Genomic DNA, 13,772 nt, shown 5'->3' with positions numbered 1-13,772 from the left:
CAACCCCCCCCCCCCGGAATGCCCTGGTAACCTTGGAGACTATCTCTCGATGTGGCTTTATCCACAGTCAACCTTAACATCTCTCCGATCCTCGGATTTATATCCTCTCTCCAAGTGTTTTACTTGGCTGCAGCTGGACGGGAGCTTTGTGTTGACGTTGGAGCCTTTGAAGATCTTGACGAAGAAACCCATAACCTCGGCTTGCTCTGTCCCAACCTTGTTATCTCTTTGGCCCAGGTTTGCTCTCCAATCTTATCTCGGAACCCTGGTAGATAGTCTACTTATCCTAGACTATGATTCATCCCTGCATTGGAATCTACTCACACGCGCATATAATTTCTGTTTATCAAGTTCAAATTATTTAGTACCGGTGTGTTCTAATTGGTCAAGACGAGGTTCCCTCGATAGCAGAATATTGGTTTCTTATAATTTGCTTGAGAATATTTTGTGTCGAGTTCAGTGTGAATCCATGTTTGGTCTAAACTCCACTCTCTTCCACCCTAGTCAACGCTTGATTTGCTTAGTGGTATCACTAGTTCAAAAACTGCTTCTGATCTCTAAGTCACCATTGTTGCAAGACTGGTATAAGAGTCCTTTGAAAACCGTTTTTATCGGATCTCCTAGGGATGTTCTCTTTGATGGAAAAAGCTTGGTGAAGCTTGGCATTATGACCCCACCTATACGAAGTTGGGGTTACTGAGCTTTCACCAGCCTCCTATCTCCACTTCTCATGATTGCAAAGCTCACAAAACAGCAAATCATCTACTTTTTGAAGTCCCCTCATAGAAACTTGAAGATTAGTGGCATTATAATCCCCACTCTATGGAGTAGTGGTTACTACAAAATCTTTAAGCTCTTCTCACTCAACCTTGGACCTGCAACTACTTTAGTAGCGATCGGCCCTCAGAGCTCTACCATTGCTCGACCTCTTATCAAAGCTCTACCTAGAGTAGCCCCCCTCACTCCGGTGAGACAGTCAGCTTTGACCATTTCATCGCCAAATAGTCTTAGATCCAAGACAATGGCCACCCATTCCTCCATTGACCTGCTCATGGATTTCACATCGACTTATCTTGATTTCACAGGTTCCAGTTTGCTTCCTAGCATGTGGTCCATAGCTCTCAAGTTACTATCGATTGTCTCTATCTACTTATGTCTCTATGTTGATTTATGCTTTGGGCAAGTTCCCTTTGTGTTGTATCCTAAAAACTTTCTCTACCTTGTATGTTACCTTCTATTTTAATTGAATGATAACATCTGTTTGATCAAAAAAAACATCTAATTCTTGCAGATCTATGAACATGGAACATCTAACAATTTACTATGAATATGAATTCAAAAGACACTAAGACATTAATTTGCTTATCTCCTTTCTTTTCCTTTTTCTATTTTTAGATTTTTAACCATTAGAGCTTGTTTATCGGGAGGTTTTAAGAGATTTTAAGAGAGATTTTAAGTGTTTTGTAGATTAAAAATAAATCAGATAAAAGAAAAAAAGATAAGAGGACCTCTTATTTAGTAGACTCAAATTTGGAATAAGAGACCGTACGTGTCACGTTTCTGTTGGCCAAAGAAATTAATAGAAGAAGAAAAACAAATTATGCCCGAGATAATTTTTCTTTCTTTTTCTCTCTGTCTCTCTCTCTTTCTCTCGCGATAGAATCCCGATTCGACAAAGGAAGAAGATGAATCGAAGGATATGGAATCAAGAAGAGGTTGGGGTCGGAGGTGATGCGGAGGAGATTTCGCGATTAGGGGTTGTTTGATTTTTTTATCCCAAATTAGGGTTCTTTGATTTTTGATCATCCTCTCTCAAGGTATCCTTTCTCAATCTCTCTCTCTCTCTCTCATTTGATTTCGCTTTTAGCTTCTTCAATTTTGTGAGAGGCTGTTGGGTTTGGTAGTAGAGCATGTCTTTCTTTTAGAACTTGCGTGATGGGTTTCTGTCAAGTTATGTGGATTCTGTACCTATTAAAGTTTCTTCATTTTTGAGTCTTTGTCCGTTTATTCGTTGATTTGAAAGTGTAGACTTTTATTTTGGAATGTTCTCTCTGCCATCATAAATTTTTATATTTTCAATAGACTTTGGTGTTCTTGTTCTCGGTGGATGAAGTGGAGAACAATCTGGGGAGGTTGAAATTAGATTGTTGCAAGTTTGTAAACCTTGGGATTTGTTACATTGGGAGTTTGCTTTGTAGTTTTATCGTTTGAGTTTGAGATTGTTTATCATATCTGATCCATTCAAACTGATGGTCATGGTCATGGACCAAACAACAACCACTTATTCTCCTCTGGTTCATCTCATAACCATTGTTGTGAAACAATCTCTAATTGCCAAAATCTTTGTACGTTTCCTAGAGCTAATGATTTCTGATAATTGTTATGTGATACTTCGGTTTGCAGACTTCTTGGTATGTTTTGGATTTATTGGAAGGGCTGTGGGTACTAGCGGGGGCAAGATTAAATGGCAAAGAAGGAAGGTTAATCGGTTTCACTATGTGTATGAGCAGAGTAGCAGTCTACAATCTTTCGAGTTTGGTGATGAGTACAGTGATGACTCCAACAAACACAACAAGACCCATCACAATGACTTTGGAAAACAGTGATCCAAATGTGAGGTACTTTGTTTATATGCACTTCGCTGAGGCTGAGGTAATTCACCTTAATATGAAGTGTATGAATTGTCCTTGTTGGATCAAAAGCTCAATGTTGTTTTGGTTGTTTGTTCATTCATAACTGATGAAGTTGAATGAGATTAGATTCAAAAAACTAGATTTTAAAAAATAAAAGACTCAAAATTATATCCTACCATTGGAGAGGATGATTTTTATTATAATCTCAAGGGTTCTTATTTTATAAACAGTACAGAATATATTCATTAAAAATTACAACAGTACATAAGAGACTAAAAATTAAAACCCACCGATAAACTTGCCCTTAGAACTTCAAAATTTGTTTGTTGTTGCAGATTATTCTAAACTTTATCAAAGAAGATCAAGTTGTTTTATATATGTGGTTTGATTTAGATACTAGAATAATCAAATTTTAATGTTCACACGCATATAAGAGAATTGACCACACGTACATATATATTTGCTTATTAATATTTTATAACTTTTTAATCGATGTTTATGTTATTCCAAACACTTTTCAATATCACAAATCACAAACAGTTATTGTTCATTCTACTATACTTAAAGTCTTAAACGATTTTCAAATACAATTTAGTTTATAAAATTAAAAGGTTTTTTTTAATCAAATATGCTCTTAATTTCATCAAAAATACATGAATGATTATGCAAGTAATTTCATATTAAGATGAGAAATAGTGGAAATAGGACGGAAACTGCTAATTTGGATAGTGAAAACATTGTACATAAAACGATTTTCACAAAAAATGATACATAAATATGGATAACAGTATCGGTACATAACCGTAACTTAAACATTAGACAATTAAATTGTTAATTTTAAACGAATTTAAGACTATTAATTTTATATGAAAAAAATATCGGGATATCACCTAGTTTATTTTTGTTTTGGAAAACCAAAAATACTTTGAACTCCACATTTGGTATTTTAAACTTCCAGTCCAAGTCATATAATTAAAAACATTTTTGATATTTAGCTCTATTTTTTCATCATGTTCAATTGTTCATATATATTAATATTATACTAGTACGTCTAAAAATAAAACTGTAGTTTCTTTCTTCATTGCCAATTTTGTTATCGATTTGTAGTAACAAAGAAATTATTAAACATCTCAAAAACACTCGTCACGACAAGTCTCAAGAGAATGTTTTTAATATCTGTAATTGACTTGATTTGGTATATAAAAAAACCTTTGATTATATAGGTTAAAACATTGGTCATTTAGGCTGTTAATTTATAAAGAATCGAAAATTAAGGGGTTTAAATTAGAAAAGTATTCTCCAGGGAACAAAATATAAATTCGATCAAACTTGAAGGCCTTTATTGTTATATTTTCTTTCTTCTTTCTTTCTGCAAAAACCTAAAATTTCTCCTTTGTCACTCTTCTCCGTCCAATTGTCTCCATGGATCGTTCTGTGAATCTCCTCGACTTAGCCTTAGGGTTTGATGAGCATCAGCTAGCTAATCCATCGCCACTGAATGGGAAAGTAGTACTAATCGAAGACTGTGTAGAGACGAGTGGCTCGTTCGTACTTCACCAGCTGATGAAACGTGTTCTCTCCCCTAATTCCTCCGACGCCCTAATCTTTCTCGCTTTTGCTCGCCCTTTCTCTCATTATGATCGAATCTTGCGTAAACTGGTAAAAGTTTCAATCTTTTTTTACTGTTCTGTCTCAATTTTTACATTCATTGCTTTTCTCAGTGTTGTGCCATTGTTACAGGGATGTAATTTAGCTACCCATAAGACGAATAATAGACTGGTGTTCTTTGACATGCTCATGATTAAGTGCTCAGGTGAGACTTTTAAGGTAAACACAGTCGATTTGATTAGAAAAGTAGACTTTAGCTAATGGCTTAATGTCACATCAGCTTAGTTAATAAGTTAGTTAGTCTTTGATAAAGCATACTTGGGGTGGTTGAAAGTGCATTGGCCTAGTTAGAGTGGTTGGAAGTGCATTGGCCTTGAAAAGTAGGGGAGCTTTCATTTTCGTGATCATCGGTTCTTCTTTGAAAGCAAACGATTTAAAGAGATAGAGAAGCTATTGTCTCTGTTCTCTGCAAATCAGATTCTGAAACCAGTAGGTTGTATTGGGAACACACATGATGAGTTTTGGTGGGGTTAGCTTAGATTCTATCTCAATATTTTACTTTTATTCTCAAATTTATGGACTTGTAATGGGCGTTTCATTGTTTTGTGTTGTCAGTTGTCGTCTTTAAACCTTGTTAGTAAGGTGCTGATTACTCTTGTCTTTTCAGATCTAAATACACTTTTTTTTTTACTGAGATCTCTTTTTAGCAGATGGTGATAAAGTGGAAGACAATGTGAGTGCAGTTGCAAAACTATTTCGGGAGATACAAGAAACCGTTCGAAAGCTACAGAGTGTAACAAGTGGTAACATAACCGTTATGGTGGATGATATGTCTCTCCTGGAAATTGCTACTACCGGCAGCAATTCAGATCACGTCTTGGACTTCCTGCACTATTGCCACACCTTAAGTTCTGAAAGCGTAAGTCAGAGAGGCTGTAACCCATTTATGAAGTACATTATAGGTTTTTTCTTCTTTTTGAGTCTTTTAACCTCAATCTTTATTTTTCTCTTAAGACAGAATTGTTCATTGGTCATTCTCAATCATGAAGATATATACGCGAGTATGGACAGACCTGCGTTTTTGCTACAGATGGTGTGTCTTGCAGATGTTGTGATAAAGGCAGGGCCTTTAGCCTCTGGTTTAGCAAATGATGTACATGGCCAAGTAAGTAATCACAATACTCTTTTTCCTCAAAATTACTATATTGAACCTTTTGTTTGATAATTTCTTGGTGTCTAAATGATTTTTGTTGTCTTATTGCATATGCAGTTGACTGTTCTGAACAAGGGGATTAGCAACTCCGGTCGAGGAAGCTCGAGGAACAAGTTGCAAAATTTTCAATTCAGGATCAAGGACAATGGTATCGACTATTTCTATCCTGGTTGCAGAAGCTGATGATTAGAGACTGTTTTTAAGGGTCATTTAATGGTGTGATAGTGATGCATCTAGAAATTTTGTTTTGTTTTCATAAGGAAGCTATTGCATTTAGGTTTAAAGATTATGTACTCTGTCTCTGCCAAACATTTTTTCCAAGTGTCTTCTGGTTGTCACTTCATGACTTTACTTATCTAAGAGTCAAATGGCTATGCAAATTTTTTTGGATAATATTGATTATATAATATTGTAAACTATTATGCATAGGAACGACACAAAAAGATGTGATCAACTAGGCCAATGCACTTCCAACCTGCGACGCCTTCTGCATAGACCATAAACAACTCAAGACGTGATAATGATAGAAGAAAACACCACTAAACGAATAACAGCTAAAGGAAAATATCAAATCTCATACAATATATATATATATATATTCATTTTCTTACATATGAAACTTGATACATTTCACACACATACAGACATATTTATATTAATAAAACTATATCTAATATTTTTGAAATACATTATATCAAATATATTTTTTTCAACGAGCTTTACTAATCAGGAATTAATAGTGTCATGATACAATTGTTCCCTTTAACCTATCAGGAAGATAAACACTTTCACAATTGATACAACCATACTTAGCTGATAGGTGGGCTGCTTTGTTATTCTTTTGGAAAAAAATAAACTGAGTCTCAAGGAAACGTTGTGGCCATAGAAGAATGTATCTTGGTAGAGACCTGCGATTGATGTATCATAAATGCGTCCATTTATGATGTCGATTAAAACTGAACAATCTCCTTTTAAACATATTGATTTGAATCCTTGTAACCAGACTGGTTGCATAGCAGATAATAGTATAATACAGCCTTGGCACCTCCTTTTTATGGGGACTGCCCTGTTTTGAGAAAAATAAGCTCCCTAACATTTAGCTATGCCTATGCCATTTATGGTCTCAGGTCTCGTACTATCCATCCTACATTTCAAGAAAGAAGGAGGAGTATCTTGGTCGGATCCAATTGTGGACGGTAGACGAAGTTGCTGCAGTCGTGTAACTCAACTCTTGATCAGACTCGGTTGTCGTAATCCACTCGTTAGTGTCCGCCTTAGCCTTTAATCAGTACAACATTTTTGGGGCTATCTTGAAAATGATGAAAAAACAAGATTATTTATTTCTTTGCAATTAACCATAAAGGAAGGAATTTTTGTTCAATAAGTAAGTCCTTAAGAGGTTTGTATGAGCAAAACATCAGCAGCAGTTTGGTTTTGTCTCATAGTTTGAAACTCAAGAATGTTTGAAATATATTCGTTACAATCATGAGATGGTGAATGTAATAATGTTAGAGGTATATCCGATAATCTCCAAGACATTATTGCAAAAAGGCATGCAAGTAAATAGAACGTGATTGTTAGTTTTATCTGCCAAACAACTGATGACGTAAAACAGAGATTAGGATCAAAAGATCAAAATAGATTCATAGGAAACGCAGTCTCAACATCCCATCTGTAAGAGTCTCCAATGGAGATCCAACAAAAGGATGAGGAAGATAGAGTCTAGAGAATTCTAGAAAAAGATTACAAACCCAGATAATTGCCTATTGAAAGCAAGAGCTAACATGTGCTCTATATACACTGTGAAAACATAAACAGAATTATTACGTTTACTAGAATGATTCACGGCGTTTAACGGCTAACGTCTCCAACTCCATCTTGTGACGCGTGTCCCATGCTTCCTTCCTTCTCCATTTGAGTCATATGCCCTTTCTTATATCAACAACATATTTGACATTTGTGATCCAACTTCATTCCTCGGGTATTGGTTGGTACCTAGAACTCGTGAAAGAAGTCAACAGTTTTTTTTTTTTTTTTCGGGATAGTTGAGAGTTTTTAGGATGATCAAACCATGAGGATCATCCAGACGACCGTCTTCACTGACGGGATCGTGAGTTAAGAGTCAGTATTCCGACCAAACGATATAATCTCCCGATTATTGTAGTGTCAATCAATTTTGTCGAGAGGGATGAATATTTGTTGGAGTATTAATATCCCTGGTCATCCTATACATTACACACTATTGTACACCAAAACCAAAACATATCCCATCAAGTATGATTTTACTTTTCTATTGAGATTTCTGTCTCACAAACAAACAATATATTTAGAGAATTTTATCATTTTAAGCGTAAGGTTACTGTTTGTTCAAAAAAAAAAAAAAAGCGTAAGGTTACTACTTACTAGGTTAGTCGGTTGGTGCGTAAATAGGGTATAATTAACACACTTAGAAAGTTTATGGTTTATTCCGCGACGAAGGGAAAGTTTGGGACTTTTTTGATTTAATTATTTCCATATGATCGAACAGGGCCACAAATCTAAAGATCGTCGCTGACTCCAGAGCCTGTGGCTGTGGTTGGTTTAAGCGATTTCCACCCTCTCTCACCGGAAAGCCCCGGCTAGTTTCCACCGCAGATCGACTCTTACGGCTCCGCTTAATCAGCCTCCTGGTATACTATAATATGTTCCATGTAAAGCTCCCAGATTTAGATAAAAAATTTCATCTTTTTAAAAGTATATGTGATTCCCCTGGGCCCTGGTTCGGAAATCAAATCCTTGTTTAAGCAGCTCAGAATCGGAACTCGTATTAATTTTTATTTTTATTCATTTAGATAAGTCTTGGTTCATTTTGATTCAATTGTTCTGTGGCTTTCCTTTTACAAAACAAAGTCTCAGTTTGTGTCTTGGTTCATTACTTTTCTTTATACAATGTTCTCAGAATAAAACAATTCACAGCTGGAGACTCTGCTTTGTGTGAAGACTCAATCCTTGTGTGTTTTCTCAGGTGTTTTGGCTATGGACAAAGAGGTTACAAAGATTGAAAGTGATGACACTTCGTCGGTGGAGATCAAAGTGTTGTTATTCGCAAGAGCACGCGAGCTCACAGGTGTGCCTGATCTAACTCTTAAGATGCCATCAGGTAGTACAACGCAAAAATGCATGGACGAGTTGGTTCTCAAGTTCCCAAGCTTGGAAGAGGTTCGTGGCTGTGTCGTTCTTGCGCTGAACGAGGAATATACAACCGATTCCGCCATTGTTCAACATAGAGATGAGTTAGCCATCATACCTCCGATAAGTGGCGGCTAATGCATCAGCACTACTTAAGCCCCTTGATTTGGGTTTGTACTTTTTATTAAAGTTAAACAACAACAGAAATATCTGTCTTATAATAAAAGAAAGGTTTACATCAGTTCTACAAATCTTCCAGTTTGTTGTGTTTTCTCATTCCGTAGATCATTACAATCACAATTTCTTCTTCTTCTTCTTCATCTCAATATTGATTATCATACAATCATTCTAACAAAGAGAAAAGAGAGTGTTATCACTGTTTCAGTAGCGACGTGGTCTTGAATGGTTGATACTATCTAGTGCTGAACCAAGAACCCTTCTACTATACTCCAAACTTGCTCCATTTGATACTCCTGGTGGAGGTGGCTCTGCAAAAATGCACAATAACAAAAAAACACAGAATAAAGTATATTAACTCTCACTCATACTCCGAAAGACAAATTTTGAATGAACTAAAAAGTTTCTTGATATCGTAATCTGTGTTGAATTCGACAACGAAGCAGCTTAACTTCTCATAACTCTAGCAGCTAAACTAGTGATAGCCATTAGCTTAAGCAANGCATAACTCTAGCAGCTAAACTAGTGATAGCCATTAGCTTAAGCAAACAGACCCAAGTCTTATGCTTAGAAAGACAAATAGATTGAGCAGAAGGTTCTTGATTTACTCATCTGTGTTAAATTTGGCAAAGAACCAGCTAAACTCTTATAACTCACCAGCCAAACTAATGATACATTGAGACTACCATCTATACTCTGCCTAACTTGTTGTCAATGCTTCAAAACGAAAGCTGTTTATCATTCTATTTGTTCCATGAATCAAGAAGGGATAATAAGTAAACCAAAGAAACAAACCTTGTGTGTAATCCAAAGGCAGAGGTGAAGGCGGAGAGATCAATTGCGACGAAAACCTCTCTGAATGATAAGCAGCTCTATCCGAATGCTCGAAAGCCAAAGGCTGAGGTCTCGTTCTATTACCGGAGTTCGCCTGCAACTTATCCTGTCCAGATATCTAAATCCACAAAACCAAAACACAAAAAAAATCAAGAACATATCAATACCATTAGGCAAAAGATTTAAAAAGACAGAGAGGAGAACAAGGACTCACAGCAAACTTGAGAGTTCTACTGTAAAGAGAAACAAGTCCAGAGAAAAGCTTAACAGCGTAATCAGCGATTTCTTCAGTCTCGTACTCAGCGAAGGCAAAGCCTTTAGGTTTATCAGTTTCTTTATCACGAGGTATGTGTAGATCGATTACTCTACCAGCTTGAATCATTATATCATACAAAACCCTATCGCTTACTCTCTCGTCTACGTTCCCTGATTTATCAAAAATTCATTTCGAGTGGTTTCCGAGAAAGTTTTTTAATTGTCAGGTAAAAAAATTTTGGAGATGTTTGGAAGAGACACTTTACCTATGTAGACGGTGCAATTGGAATTTCCTCCAGACATTGAATCTGAATCGGGAACACTGGAAACCCTAAAAAGCTTGAGTCATTGAAATTGAGGAGAAAAAGAAGAAGAAGAAGTTTCGAGAGGATTGAAACTGTAATTTTTACAAACATTATTGTTAAAGGGGATAAATGACTAAAAAGCCCTCTATGTCAAGCTGATACAAACAAAACCAGTGGCGAATACGTGTTCCGGTTAGGATCGATTTAAAGAACATTGACATCATTAATTATATGTTTTTTTTTGTTTTTTTAAAAATATATTTGTTGTCTTAAAAAAAATAAAAATAAGTGACTTCATTTTGTTCATATGTGATACCCCTCGGCTTTCGGCAGACCCGAACAAACCGACCTGAGTAAACCGAAACATTCGGTTTTCGGGACCGAGATTGAAGGATGCGGAGAACTGATAGAGAAAATTAATTTGCGGATTCGGTTTCGGGTAATTTCGATTCGGGGGATCAATTCCGATCGGTTTTACTAAACCAAGATATATATATATATATATATATATATATATATATATATATATTTCTCATTAACCCTAAACCTAATAATCATTTTCATCCCCGAGAGAAAAACACTCTAACCCTAAACGATTGCGAAGGCGATTCTCCGAGAAACCCAAACTCCGTCTCAGTCTTCTCTCGTTATCTTAATCTCTTCTTCTGTTATTCTTCTTCGTCTTTTACAAGTAGATAGGCATTCGAAGATTTCTGAAATCGAAAGATTTGGTGAACCCTACTCCCCAAATCAAGAAGGTAAACTCTTATTCCTTTCAGTCTTTGTTCTTATAGTTGAAATGGTTTTAAATCCTTGGATTTCTGTTAATTTGTAGTACTTGAATCTCGTTAATGTCAGATTTCAATAAAAACCCTAACCCTAATTTTTTCAAATCGATTTATTTTTCAAAATTTGTTATAGTTTATTATAGATTATTATAGATTTGTCTTCTAGGTTGTTAAATTTAGTCGTAATTTTGTTAATCTGGGATTTAAACACAAACTAAACTAGGGTTTCTGTTAATCGATTGTTTTGAGTAGCTAGTTTTGAGTATACTTTTTTTGATGGTTTACTTATTTGAACTTCTCTAATGCTAAGCGTTTGTGATGCTTTGTAGATGGATGCACATGACCCAAACGACCCTAACGTCGAGAAGTATGCTGAAGAACCTGTTATCATTGAAAGAATTGCTCAGGCTGGGACTACTGAGGCTGGGAAGAAAAGGACTGCTGACTCTGCTCTACCACCTAAGCCAAAGAGGAAGTATCTTAAAAGGGTTGAGGTATGGCAACACTTCATTCAGAGGAATGAGGATGATAAGTTAAGTTTTTGTAAGTATTGTGGGATAGAAGTAGGGTGTGATACGGTTCTAGCAGGGACTAGTTCTATGAGGGGTCACATTCGTATCTGCAAACTGTACAAGGATTTCACTGAGAGGGAGAATCTGAAGGCATTAGGTACTTATAATCAAGGGAATATGAGGGTCATTAGGTATGATCCTCAGCTGTTTAGGAATCTGTAATGAATTGGTTGTGGTGAATGAGTTGCCATCATCGTTTGTTGAATCTGAAGGGTGGAAGCGGTTTTGTTTCAACATTCTGCCATTATATCAGACTTTCTCTAGAAAGACATGTTCTAAGGACATTGCTGGGAGGTATCTGCAAGAGAAATCAGAGCTTAAAAACTTGTTTAGTGTTGAGAAACAAAGAGTCTCTCTAACCACTAATATATGGGTTTCGCAAACCACCTCTGTCAACTACATAGTTGTGACTGCTCACTGGATTGATGAGAATTGGGCAATGCAGAAAAGGATACTTAGCTTCAAGGTAGGGACAGATCACAAAGGAGAGACAATTTCAGGACATCTTCTTGATTGCTTAGAGGATTGGGGGATTGAGAAAGTCTTCACAGTTACAGTTGATAATGCTAAGGGGAATGACAAGGCTCTGAAGGTTTTTAGAGAAGCGTTGATGCTGAAAGGAGGTGAAGCTTTAGTAACCAATGGTGAATTCATGCATATGAGGTGCTGTTCTCACATCCTCAATCTAATTGTGGAAGATGGTCTGAAAAGGGCAAAAGATAGCATTGTTGCTATCCGGAATGCCATCAAATATGTGAGATCCTCTTTTACAAGATTGAAGTCCTTTCAGTTGAGGTAATCACTTTAAGTCTTTAACCATTTGATTCTAATTTGTATTTAACTATTTATATTACTTTGGATTGTTTGCTTCTGATTTGGCTTTAATCTTCTACATGTGTGACACAGGAAAGGTGTGTAGAGGCAACTTGCCTCTGGATGTGGTTACAAGGTGGTATTCAACATACCTTATGCTCACCTCAGCTTTGAAGTTACGAGTAGCCTTTGAGAAGATGCTGAGTGAGGACAAGCTGTACGAAGATTACTTCATGGAAAAAGATGAGACTAAGCCGTGTTGGACCACCAATGTTTTCTGATTGGGAAGAGGCCGAGAGGTTAGTGAAGTTTCTCAAGGTCTTTTACAAATCTACTTTGGCATTCTCTGCTTCCACATCTGTGACCTCGACTGTTGCTTACAAGGAGATTGTAAACATTGAAAGACATTTAATTACTAAGTGTGGAAACAGTGATGAGGAGGTTAGAAAGCAGGCTCGCATTATGAGGGATAAATTTGAGAAGTATTGGATGGGTTAATGAATATGAATCCGCTAGTCATTGTTGGTAGTGTCTTTGATCCCAGGAATAAGATGCAGTTTGCTAGTCTATGCTTTGAACAACTTTACGGTAAGGATACAATAGAGAGTAGGAAGCTTACTAAATTAGTCATAGATGTGATGAGAAAACTGTATGAGGAATACAGTTCCAGACTTAGCAGACCTGTTGAGGTTGAGCAACCAGAAGCATCACAGGCAGCAAATACTATGGCTGCCTTATCTGATGATGATGATGAGGATGGCTGTGTGGGGGTAGAGACTTTATACAACTACATGATTAGCACTAAGAGACAAGTAGATTGCTGCAGTGAGTTGGATATCTACTTAACTGAGAAAACAGATGTTAGAGTGGAGACTGCTTTGGGTTTCCCTTATGATATCCTCTCGTGGTGGAAGTGTAACACCCAGAAGTTCCCTATCTTATCTACAATGGCTAAGGATGTTCTAGCTATCCAAGTCTCCTCTGTCGCTTCAGAATCAGTGTTTAGTATTAGTGGCCGAGTATTGGATTCATATAGGAGTTCTTTAACTCCTTATATGGTTGAGGTACTGATTCTCACTCAACAATGGCTGAGATGATCACTTTAATCCTTTGCTTCTGATTTGTATTTATATTACATTGGTTTGTTTACTTCTGATTTCTCTTTACTATTCTACATGTGTTCGTACAAAGCAGAAGCTGAAGTTGCTTCCATAATGCAGATGTTGGATGATGTTGCATTCTTTGAATCCGTTGGTTAGACCATCTCCATCGGTAGTATAGTAGCAAGTATGTTAGGGATTTTTAGAAAAAAATAAATAAAAAATACTGAATAAGCTAAGATATTTGAGAATTATATCTTAGCTAAGACACGTGACTGTAAATATGTAAAGGACATGTGTCGAATG

The 13,772-nt window shown here is 36.4% G+C and overlaps 3 protein-coding genes across 4 annotated transcripts; 2 read left to right on the top strand and 1 right to left on the bottom strand.

Annotated features, from left to right (window-relative positions):
• On the top strand, positions 4,009–5,847 carry LOC104721310 (elongator complex protein 6). 2 transcript variants are annotated; one of them, XM_010439263.2, is made up of 5 exons: positions 4,009–4,292; positions 4,374–4,446; positions 4,949–5,160; positions 5,260–5,406; positions 5,512–5,847. In XM_010439263.2, exons 1-5 carry the CDS (start codon positions 4,056–4,058, stop codon positions 5,635–5,637), a joined length of 795 nt encoding a protein of 264 aa, XP_010437565.1. In that variant the 5' UTR covers positions 4,009–4,055; the 3' UTR covers positions 5,638–5,847. The 2 variants fall into 2 exon arrangements, with proteins under 2 accessions (XP_010437565.1, XP_010437572.1); XM_010439270.2 differs by having other exon boundaries at positions 4,019–4,292; positions 4,952–5,160.
• On the top strand, positions 8,459–8,863 carry LOC104721295 (molybdopterin synthase sulfur carrier subunit). Its single transcript, XM_019234590.1, has one exon. It carries the CDS (start codon positions 8,470–8,472, stop codon positions 8,758–8,760), a length of 291 nt encoding a protein of 96 aa, XP_019090135.1. The 5' UTR covers positions 8,459–8,469; the 3' UTR covers positions 8,761–8,863.
• LOC104721301 (RNA-binding protein 7) lies at positions 8,813–10,285 on the bottom strand. The gene is made up of 4 exons (XM_010439259.2): positions 10,155–10,285; positions 9,848–10,059; positions 9,595–9,751; positions 8,813–9,110 (listed from the first exon to the last, which is right to left on the bottom strand). Exons 1-4 carry the CDS (start codon positions 10,189–10,191, stop codon positions 9,004–9,006), a joined length of 513 nt encoding a protein of 170 aa, XP_010437561.1. The 5' UTR covers positions 10,192–10,285; the 3' UTR covers positions 8,813–9,003.

The sequence above is a fragment of the Camelina sativa genome, chromosome 2, assembly GCF_000633955.1.
Source record: "Camelina sativa cultivar DH55 chromosome 2, Cs, whole genome shotgun sequence".
NCBI classification, from domain to species: Eukaryota; Viridiplantae; Streptophyta; class Magnoliopsida; order Brassicales; family Brassicaceae; genus Camelina; species Camelina sativa.
This window is presented reverse-complemented; position numbering and strand designations above follow the sequence as displayed.